Here is an 11,491-nt window from a genome sequence, read left to right on the forward strand (position 1 = left end):
AGGACGAAACTGTTCCCGCTTTCAAAGAAGAAGAATACGTTTCTGCTGGTATTGTTGAAAAATGTCTGCGGAAGCTGAAAAAGCGGGAAAGAAAAGAATGGAGAATCTAAATTTATTGCCACAGAAGGAAGATGTGTATGCTAGATTTAATTTGGATATCTAGAAATGAATAAAGAGTCAAACGTTTTGCCAAGGTTCAAGCCAACCGTTCAAAGACTGGTTCTTTATTCCAAAATACATACAGTTTGTTCTGACTGCTGTTCTGTTTTGCCCCCCAGTAGAACGTAGCCCTGCAGTGGTTCTTGTGGTAAAACTGTCTCCTGCAGCAACGAGCAGTAACGTTAATGTTAGTAGAATAAACACAGCCATACTGTAAGTGTGATATTGCAGAAATGGACTCAATAATAACAATTAAAGGAGAACAAGAGTATGCACAGTTTTTCTGAGGAAAATCTTCCGACTGGATTTGGCAAAAGTTTTGTTGCGCTGATTGGCTGAAGGCAAGAACTCCCGCTCACAGTAATGGTTGGAGGTGGGGGGGTGGGGGCAGACTCGTTCACAGCCGCGTCAGCGTAGCCATCAGGCCTCACATCATCCTAGAGAACCCTAACCCTAAATCTGGAGATCTCTCGAAACAAGACAACTACCGAGGCATCAGGCTGGCATGTATAATTGCAAAGATGTACAATCTCATGATACTGAACCGGATACGGTGCGCCATCGACCCTCACCTGAGGGAGAAGCACCATGGTTTTTAAGGGGGGAGGACAGTGGTCCAGATCTGGGCCTTAAGGAGAATCATCAAGAAGGTGAACAAGAACTACCTGAGTGTGGTACTGTGCTTCATCGATCTCTAAAAGGCGTTTGACTCGATACACAGATGTGCGATGATTAAGATACTTAAGGCCTACGCTGTCCCTCCCAATCTACTCCGGGCCATAGAGACCATGTACACGAGTACAAGACCCAAGGTGGTCGTGACCCCAGACGGCAACAGTGAGGGGTTGAACATCCTGGCTGGGGTGCTGCAAGGGGACGCCCTCACCCCCTTCCTCTTCATCATAGTCCTGGACTCTGCGCTCAAGAAGGACAGCGGTGGACGGGAGCAGGAACTCGGCCTCACTATAACCCCTAGGAGGTCAAGACGACACGCCGCTGTAGTCCAGGAGCCATTGCTCTCAGGGAAGTCAAGGACTTCAAATACCTGGGCTTATGGGTCAACTCGTCCGAGCAAGACCTTAAAGTGCGGAAGGGGCTTGCGTAGAGGGCCCTGAACAGCATGGCCAGTGTGTGGAACTCCAACCTCCCCAGACAAATCAAACTCAGCTTCTTCTATGTAACACAGGTAGAGTCCGTTCTCCTACAGTATATGGCTGTGAATACTGGACCCTGGAGAAGTCCCTAGATGGGTGCTACACTGGAATGCTGCGTGCAGTACTTAACAGTACTTAACATCAACAAGAGTGTGTTATGGTCCTGGCCATCTGCCCCCTGCTCACGGCCTGGACCCTTACCCCTGGACCCAGAGCTCCAGTGCCCCCGGACGCTCATCCCTGCCCCTGGACTCTTTAAGCCCTCTTTCACCCCAGCTCACCCCCTGGTCCCGGTCAAGACCCTCAGCCCTGCCCCGGAACCCCGGTTCACCCTGAGCCCCTGTTTCCGGCTTGGACACCTGCCCCTGAGCTCCTGTGCCCCCTGTACCCTCCTGGACCCTGAGCACCTCCCCTCCCAGTGACTCCCCCTGCACTCCCCCCAGAGACTTTTGTACACGTTGATCACATTGTCACTAGGTTTTGTTCTGCCTCCTTGTGTGTTTGGTCTTGTGCTCTTTGTCTTGTCTTCTATGTTGGTTTGTGTCCCCCCAGCCCCAGCTCTAGACACCTGTCCCTCACTAGTCCCACGTCACTCCTGTCCCTCTTCACTCCTGTTCCTCAAGCTTAGTCTTCCCTTCTAGCCCCTCCTTGTGTTTCTAAACTCCCCTCTCTCAAGTCAAGTCAAGTCAAGTTTATTTTTAAAGCACATTTAAAAACACAGCCTGGGCTGACCAAAGTGCTGTACAAGATAATAAGATACATATACAAATCAATATGAAAACAATAAAACACAACAGCAGCAAGCAATACCAAACAAACAACAGCAAATGACAACAACGAGACAAAGCACAAAGCAAAGCACATTTAACCAGTAAAAGACTGGGCCGAAAAGGCTAGAGAATAAAATGCGTTTTCAGCATGGATTTAAAAACTGGAGGAAGCACATCTAATTTCTAGTGGCAGCTGGTTCCACAATCGTGGAGCCGCAACTGCCGGTCACCTTTTCCTTTAAGCTTTGATCGTGGGACTTGAAGAAAATATTTATTTGTGGATCTCAGAGACCTAGTGGTTGATTGCCAGTGGATGAGATCTGAGATGTATGATGGTGACTGACCATTCAGTGCTTTGAACGCAACCAACAGAATTTTTAAACTGGATTCTAAAGTGGACAGGGAGCCAATGAAGGGAGGCTAAGACTGGGGTGATGTGGTCACGTTTTTTGGTCCCCGACAGCATCCTTGCAGCGGCATTTTGCACCCGCTGCAGGCAAGTAATTAAAATCTGGGGGAGGCCTAAGTAAAGGGAGTTGCAATAGTCCAGTTGTGAAGTAATAAAGGCATGGATGACTTTTTCCATGTCGGCTGGAGATGGGATGGGTTTGAGTTTGGAGATAGTTCTTAACTGGAAAAAAATGTTTTTTACAACGGAACTGATTTGCTTCTCAAGGCTGAGGTCGGAATCTATGATGACACCCAGGTTCCTTGCATGTGGTTTGACATATTGGATGAGGTGGTCTAGTTTGCTGGCGAGGATGCTTCTGGACTTAGGGGGACCGAAGATGAGGACTTCTGTTTTGTTGCTGTTTAGCTGGAGGAAGTTGCTTGCCATCCAACCTGAGATGTCCTCAATACAATCAAGGAGAGGCTGCAGGGAATCACTTGATTTTAAGGGGAGATACAACTGTGAGTTGTCAGCATAAAAATAGCAGGAGATATTATGCTTTCTGATAATGTTGCCTAGGGGAAGCATGTAAAGAGAAAATAGAACTGGCCCCAGGATGGAGCCCTGGGGGATCCCAAAGGTGACAGGGGCAGAGGAAGAGGAGGACAAACCTAACACTACAGAGAATGTCCGTTGTGAGAGGTACGATTGGAACCAATCCAACGCTGTATCCTTGATACCCACCCACTGTTCAATACGGGCCAGGAGGATGTTGTGGTCCACGGTATCAAAGGCCACACTGAGATCCAATAGGATGAGGATGGCATTTTGCCCTGAATCAACAGAGAGTAGCAGATCATTTGACACCTTTAATAAAGTGGTCTCAGTACTGTGAAGTGCTTTGAAGCCAGACTGAAATGGATCGAGGATATCGTTGGTATTTAGGAAAGATTGTAGCTGAGACAGAACTACTTTCTCCATTATTTTGGAAATAAAAGGTAGTTTTGAGATGGGCCGGAAGTTGTTTAGACATTTAGCGTCAAGTTTCTGGTTTTTGAGCAGGGGTTGGACAATTGCGTGTTTAAAAAATGTTAGGACAGTACCAGAGGCTAGACAAGAGTTAATAATAGTCTGGATGCTTGGTCCAATTACATTAAAGGTGTCTTATAATGCGAGAGGGCATAACATCATTGGGGGAGGTGGTGGGTTTCATCTGGGTGACAGTTTTTGTCAAATCAGACATGGAGACTGGTTCAAAGTGGCTAAAAGTAGGCAAGCCCACAGCTGTTTGGGACAGGGTGTCAGGGGGAGGTGGAGGAACAGGAAATAGAGACCTTATATTGGTAATCTTCTCAATAAAAAACCTTGAGAATCTTTCACAGATGTCCAGGGATGATTCAACACTTTCAGGAGCGGACGTGTTGAGGAGAGAATTAATTGTATTGAACAGAATTTTAGGTCTGTGGGAATGTTTGGAGATTAAATCTGAGAAATATTTGTCTCTTGCCTTTTTGGCTGCTTTTTGAAAAATTTCCATACAGTTTTTACAAATTTCCAATGAAATAGAGAGATGGTCTTTTTCCATATCCGCTTGGCTTTGCGACATGCCCGACTGAGAGAACGCGCTGAGTCGTCTAGCCACTGATGAGATTTGCGTTTTGGGTGTCTGCGTTTAAGGGGGGCAACACAGTCTAGGATGACAGTGCAGGATGAGTGGAAAAATGAAACTAACTCATCTGGCCACAGATTAACCTCAGCAGCAGCTGAGATAGAGGTAGCAATGGCGTTTCTCTGAAAAACCTCTGCAAACTGTTGTGTGTTGAAGGAGTTAATGTGGTGGGAAGAGTAACTGGGGGTTTTGGTCAAGGACAAAGGGCTAAATAAGGTGGCATCAAATACAATAGGCAAATGATCTGAAAAATATATTTTTTATATATATTTTCAACAGAAAGACCATAGGAAATGATAAGGTCCAACGTGTGTCCTAACACATGGTTGGCCTTATGAATGTGTTGAACGAGGCCAAATGACTCTAAAAGATGGAGAAATTAATTTGCCTGAGGTTTACCTGGACAGCAAACATGAATGGTTTCAGGTCCCCTAGAACCAACAGTCTATCACGGGATGGGGCAATGCGAGATAGGAAGTCAGAGAATTCTGAAATGAAATCCTTGACCGGCTATAGATCAAAGCACACACCAGTGCGCTCTAGTTCCCAGTCCCTAGTTCCCCTCCTTTACAGTAGTTGTCTGGTCCCCTCTAGCTCCCCCCTCTAGTTTCCTGCCCAGTCCCATTCCCAGTCCTTGCCTCGTTCCCTGTTCCCTTGTGTCCTGGTTCCCTCTGTCCTTGTGTTGAGCTGTGTTCGGAATCGCTCCCTATTCACTATATAGTGCACTATATAGGGCGTCAGCCATTTTGTTTGTAGTGTCCGAATTCTCCACGGAATTTTCGTTCCCTATATAGTCCACTATTTATTACCCACAATTCACCTTGATTTGCAGGGAACAGCGCATGTACCCTACATTTTATCCGTTCCCTAGGTAGTTCACTACATGGTGAACCCTATATAGGGAATAGGGAGTGAGGGAACGAGGGAGCGATCCCGAACATAGCCTTGGTGTCTTGTTGGAATCCCTCCATGTCCTTGTCTGGGTGATTGTCTGCACCTGTGTCTCGTTGTGTCTTGTTGCACACCTGTACGTTGTTCCTTGATTGTTCTCCCAGAGTACTGTATATACCTCCTGTTTCCTTTGTTCTCTGTCGGTTCATTGTCAATGTTAGTGTGTTGCTCCCAGTAGTTTTGTAATTGAACTTTATTTTTGAACCTGCGCTGCCAGCTTGCCGTCTGCTGCTTCCTCCACCATCCTCAAACCTTAACAGAGTGAACAAGTTATCAACAAGCATCTGTATTGGGGTCACCAAGGTTGAGTGAGAAAACAACAGCCATTAGAATGAGGCTGGCTGGTCACTGCCAGAGACACCAGGAGCTGCCGGCCAGTAAACCGGTGCTGTGGGAGCCGGCACACGGGCATCGGTCACCAGGGTGTCCCACACTAACGTACGTGGACGTCATGGATGTATTAATAGAACGGTGGACATAAGAAAGATGCAGGAGCAGAAAGTCCCGGCGAGCGAGCCAGACGCATGGAGGACCGAGATGACTGCAAGCGCTGATGGAGGGGTCATCCGAGGACGACCTGGAGAGAATCAGGGACTTTGTTCTGACTGCTGTTCTGTTCTGCCCCCCAGTAGAACGTAGCCCTGCAGTGGTTCTTGTGGTAAAACTGTTAAGTTAATGTTTGTAGAATAAACACAGCCATAAGTGCAATATTGCAGAAATAGACTCAATAATAACAATTACAGAAGAACAAGAGTATGCATGAGTTTCTCTGAGGAAAAGACGTTCTTCCGACTGGATTTGGCAAAAGTTTTGTTGCGCTGATTGGCTGAAGGAGTTAGTCAGTCAAGGCCAGAACTCCCACCCACAGTAATGGTTGGAGATGGGGGGGGGGGGGGGGGGGGGGGGGGCGGCCAGACTGATCTGCAGAGTGAAACTGAATGTGAGCTAAATCAGGATGGTCTCAGAGGTGACCCACACACACACACACACTCACACACACTCTTGCACGCACTGTCCTGTCTCTCTTCCCCTGTCCATTTCCTCTTTCTACTCAAGCCCATTTAATGTCACAGGTTCTGCAACCGGTTCTGTTTAATTTCACTTACCACTCCTCTCCTGTCCACTTCTTCTAAAGTACCTATCATATTTCAGTTCGCTATTCTTTCACTTTGCCTTCAGCACTAGATTATGCTCTTAGGGCATATTCACATATGTTAGTGTGCACCATTGACCAAAAGTGAAAGTGATACGTTGTTTTCATTTCTCAGGTACTGCAGTTCGCTTTCACACAGCACTTTCTTTACTCTGGTCCAAATGCAGCACTACAAGTCACATGAAAAGGCTCAGTGCTGTCGTTGGTCAATATCTTTCTGGGGGCGGGTGCAAGAGCATCATGAAAAACTTATTAGGTCAAACGTGGCGTGCACAAGGTAGTTGCGTCGGTCCAAGGTCTCGCGCTTCACACCATAACTGGTGCGCACAAGAATTCTGTTGAAGCCGCTCCGAGACCACCCCTTCTGGAGGGTCTCGGTGCGGCTGTTTTGGTGCGCTCCTGAGTGTGATTGCTGTGTTCACACAGTCCTAAACGAAGCGCTCTCGGGCCCAAAGCTCATTTGGTGCGCACTAACTAGTGTCTGTGTGAATACACCCTTAGTCACTTGTTTTAGAAAGGTGATGCATTTCTGAGTTCTGGCAAGTAGTAGTACATCGGCTTTTCCTACGTTAAATTCAATTATACAGCGGTTAGTTCTGGTTCTTGATTCTGATTGGCTGGAAGCCATGTTAAAATACTTTGTAACACACACCTGGGACCGCATATCATTCCATTTTCAGTATTAATGCGCCTCCCATTTGATCCAATACATTGTAGTTATTGTTGCTTGGCAACCCATTTGTTAGGGGAACTATTTTGCTCTGCGGAATTGAGGGAATGATGCTTCGTTTTGAATAAATGTTAATATTTTACATTGCTGTGTGTCTATTTTACACTAATAGCTGTAGTAACCGTTGTATAAAGGCAATAAACCACTCGAGGCCATGTGTTATAGTGATTTTATAACAGCTAGGGGGGTTCGCGTCGTACCTAACAACGCCCCCTAGCTGTTATAAAATCACTATAACACACGGCCCCTCGTGGTTTATTGCTTAATTAAGTCGCTTTGGATAAAAGCGTCAGCTACAGTAAATGACTAATGTAATGTTCTCAACATGCATAGATGACCACTGAATGTCACTCCATCACTCACACCTTTTCCTCTTCTCTCTCCTCCCCTCTCCTCCTCCCCTCTTCTCTCTCCTTCTTTCTTCTCCTCCCCTCTTCTCTCCTTCTCTCTTCTATTCTCCTCCCCTCTTCTCTCTCCTTCTCTCTTCTCCTCCCCTCTTTTCTCTCCTCCTCCCCTCTTCTCTTCTCCCCTCTTCTCTCTCCTTCTCTCTTCTCCTCCCCTCTTCTCTCTCCTTCTCTCTTCTCCTCCCCTCTTCTCTCCTCTCCTCTCCTTCTCTCGTCTCTTTTCCACCACCGCCCTCCTTTGCTTTCTTCCTCTTCCCTATCCCTACCTCCATTCCTCCCACCCTCCCTTTCTCTCTCCTCCTCTCCTCTCTCCTTCCCTCCCTCCCTTTCTCTCTCCTCCTCTCCTCCCTCCTTGTCTCTCTCCTTCTCTCCTCTCCTCCCCTCCCCTTCCCCCTTTTCTCTCTCCTCCTCTCCCCTTCCCTCCCTCCCTTTCTCTCTCCTCCTCTCTCCTTCCCTCCCTCCCTTTCTCTCTCCTCCTCTCCTCTCCTCCCCTCCCTCCTTTTCTCTCTCCTCCTCTCCTCTCCTCCCCTCCCCCTTTTCTCTCTCCTCCTCTCCTCTCCCCTTCCCTCCCTCCCTTTCTCTCTCCTCCTCTCCTCCTCTCTCCTTCCCACCCTCCCTTTCTCTCTCCTCCTCTCCCCTTCCCTCCCTCCCTTTCTCTCTCCTCCTCTCTTCTCTCCTTCCCTCGCTCCCTGTCTCTCTCCCTCCCTCCCTCCCTCCCTCTCTCTCTCTCCTCCTCTCCCCTCCCAGCTGTCGTCCCTGCAGCAGACGAGGGGTCAGCTCCTGAAGGTATCGGAGCAGATCTCCACCAGCATGAAGATCTCTCAGGAGCAGCTGGCCGGGAGGCTGCAGCAGAACCAGGCCCAGCTGGACCAGACCAGGGCCCAGGCCTCCAGCCTCCAGGCCCAGCTGGACCAGACCAGGGACCAGGCCTCCAGCCTCCAGGCCCAGCTGGACCAGACCAGGACACAGGCCTCCAGCCTCCAGGCCCAGCTGGACCAGACCAGGGCCCAGGCCTCCAGCCTCCAGGCCCAGCTGGACCAGACCAGGACACAGGCCTCCAGCCTCCAGGCCCAGCTGGACCAGACCAGGGCCCAGGCCTCCAGCCTCCAGGCCCAGTTGGACCAGAACAGGACCCAGCTCCACGCCAGGGACAAGGCCCTGCAGAGCGCCAGCGAGGCCCTGCTCATCAAGGTGCCAGCCTGGATCTCTATGTCCCTCGGGGACCACTAAGATATATATTTGTTATCTTGCCAGGCTATTAGTTTTATAATCTCCTGGATCAGAGTTTGGGTTCTTTGAAGGCTGTTTGTATCATTTCTCTCTCCTTCCTCCCCTTGTGTCCTCCCTCTCTCCTCTCATCCCTCCACCCCTCCCTCATCCCTCCCTCTCTCCTCTCATCCCTCCACCCCTCCCTCATCCCTCCCTCTCTCCTCTCATCCCTCCACCCCTCCCTCATCCCTCCCTCTCTCCTCTCATCCCTCCACCCCTCCCTCATCCCTCCCTCTCTCCTCTCATCCCTCTCCCCCTCCCTCATCCCTCCCTCTCTCCTCTCATCCCTCATCCCTCCCTCCCTCCTCTCATCCCTCCACCCCTCCCTCACCCCCCTCCTTCATCCCTCCCTCTCTCATCTCATCCCTCCACCCCTCCCTCATCCCTCCATCTCTCCCCCCCTCCCTCATCCCTGCCTCCCTCCCTCCCTCCCTCCCTCCCTCCCTCCCTCCAGGAGTCTGAGGTGGTGCGTCTGCAGGCCAGGATCTCCGGTCTGGAGCGAGCCGGTGACCTCCGGCGCCCCTGCGCCCTCCTCCTATCCCCTCCTCCACCTCCTCCCAACTACCTGGGCTCCCCTCCTGGCGAGCCCGCGCGCCTCCGCTCTCCCTCGTGCACGCCAACGCGCCCTCGCTCCCCGCCGCCGTCCGCTCGCACGCACGCCCGCTGCTCGCCCCCCCGGGCGCACGCCCTGCCCCCCTCTCACCCCGAGCTGGTCCAGGCGCCGCGCCAGCCGGGGGGGGTCAGCAGTGCGGACTCCTCCCTGGACCTCCCACAGAGCCTCCGGGCCACCCTGAGGGAGGCGCTGGGACAGCCTCCCTGGGACACTACCACCACCTCCTCCTCCTCCTCCTCGTCCCCCCCGCCCCGCCCCGACCTCCACCCAGACCACAGCTGGTCAGGGCTCGGCCTCCCGGAGGCCTTCTCGGCCACCGACCTCTCCTTCAACCCCCTCACCTACATGGCGGACAAGCTGGGGGACCAGGAGGACGGGGACGAGGAGGACGGGGACAGAGACCCGGTCAGGGAGCAGATCGAGGGGAACGAGGACCCGGGGCTGGACATGAGCTCTCTGACCGGCATGCTGAGGTTCGTCAACCAGACCCTGGCCATGCAGGAAGACTCCTCCCTCTGGAGCTCCAGCGGCCTATCAGAGGCCGGCCACGCCGTCTCAGTGCAGGTGAGCTCCGCCCCCCTCAACATACAGGGAAGTAGTCTCGACAGGGAACCACTCTGGGGTTTCCATCTGTAGTTTTGGATGGTAGTATTATTATCAGTTGTGTGGTATGATTTAGGATCTATGAAAGGATGTAGTTCTTCCTAGTGGTCTGACTGACGGTTATGTGTAATTTATGCTTCTTGAAAAGTGTCACTCAACAAATGTCGCTCGACAAAAAAAAAGTGTCGCTCGACATGTAGGATTTATGCTTCGGGCGACACTCCACATCGTCTCTATGGTTTGTTGTCATTCTGAGAGAAGCGGCGTTCTGAGGGAAAGAGTTTAATCTGAGGTAAAGAGGTTGTTCAGAGAGCGGTTTTCATTGTGGTTTGTTTTCATTCTTTTCCGCAGTACTTGGGCATCTCTGTGAAGGGTCAGGGATGAATTCTATAGATGGGGATAACAAAGGTCAAAAGTGTCGAGTGGCGGTTTTAAAATTGTCGAGCGATGAAGCATAAATTGGGCTTTAGTGTGAGAGAGTTGGTGGTTCTTCTTGCTGATGCTACACAATTGGGGCAAAGGACACCCGCACACCAAAAAGTTTGGAGCTAACAAGCCATCCAGAAAACATCATGAGGCCTAGAAGAAAACAGGCCTTTTATTCAGGACATCAGAGCACAAACATTCATGCAAGTAAACAAAGTTCTGAGGTGAAAAAATAAAGACAGGAGAGCAAACGTTAGTCACCTGACCATCACCAGTGCTGCTGCCTGCAGGGTCTTAATGCCACCATGTTTCATCTCCAGATGGAGCCCGCAGAAGAGGGAGGACGCTCTACTGGGGACCTGGGATAAAGGCTCGCCCCTCACAATGGCTTTACATAGCTCTCTGTGTGTGTGCGTGCGCGTGTGTGCGTGTGTGTGTGTGGGGACCCCTTTGAACTCTCCAAATAAACAAATGTGTCTTTGTCTATCCACAGTAAATCAAGCTGTATTGTTTGCAGGCCAAGCAGTCGTCTGTTTCTCTGGTTCAGTCCAGTCCAGACTTGGATGCCAGACAGCTAGTCTGAAAATGATCTTTTACATGTTCCTAGACGTGTTTTGTATAAATGTAGGGTTATGTTCTAGATTTTTATGTTTTATATGTAAAGATTATAAATGTTTTTTAAGAATAAACTATTTTGATATGTATCCTTAAAGGGTGTTTATTTTTGGTTACGAAACTACATTACCCACACTTGTTTGTGTCCATTTTCAACAAATGTTTCTTGTATGTAGTTTATTTTTAGATTATTATTTTGTGGTTGGGTCGTCCAGAACTTCCTTGGAATGACGAAACAATTTACTGCAGTACCTTACGCCGCCGACAAGAGACAGCGCAAGCATATATATACTGTTATATATGGTCAAAAGTAACGTTACTAGTAAGACCTATGTAATGACCTCGTCGGTGGTCATCGTTCTGTCTTCAAAACACCCGGCTCAGGTAGCTAAGGTTTACGCGGGGAGGCTCATGGGAAATGTGGTCTTTTTGGGCGGAAAACACTTCTGCTTCCCAAAAGTCCTCGTAGGGCCTTTAATGTTGGTTCCTTTGGTTTAAGGTGGCCATGCTTATCTCAGGAAGTGAAGTTGTATTCTGGACGGAAACCTGCTGTGATGTTTTGTGTGGAGTCATGTCGGCGAGCC

At 49.8% G+C, this 11,491-nt stretch overlaps 1 protein-coding gene across 1 annotated transcript in view; it reads left to right on the plus strand.

The window, feature by feature from the left end:
* Positions 1 to 10,917, plus strand: part of ccdc18 (coiled-coil domain containing 18) — a 43,978-nt gene extending 33,061 nt beyond the window's left edge. The window contains exons 25-27 of the mRNA XM_084446400.1: positions 8,129 to 8,572; positions 9,105 to 9,827; positions 10,613 to 10,917. Of these exons, the coding sequence (XP_084302526.1) occupies positions 8,129 to 8,572; positions 9,105 to 9,827; positions 10,613 to 10,660 (1,215 nt within the window). The 3' untranslated portion in view covers positions 10,661 to 10,917. The remainder of the gene's footprint in view (positions 1 to 8,128; positions 8,573 to 9,104; positions 9,828 to 10,612) is intronic.
* The last annotated feature ends 574 nt before the right edge of the window (positions 10,918 to 11,491 follow it).

Source organism: Borostomias antarcticus (assembly GCF_949987555.1).
Source record: "Borostomias antarcticus genome assembly, chromosome: 12".
Classification (NCBI taxonomy): Eukaryota; Metazoa; Chordata; class Actinopteri; order Stomiiformes; family Stomiidae; genus Borostomias; species Borostomias antarcticus.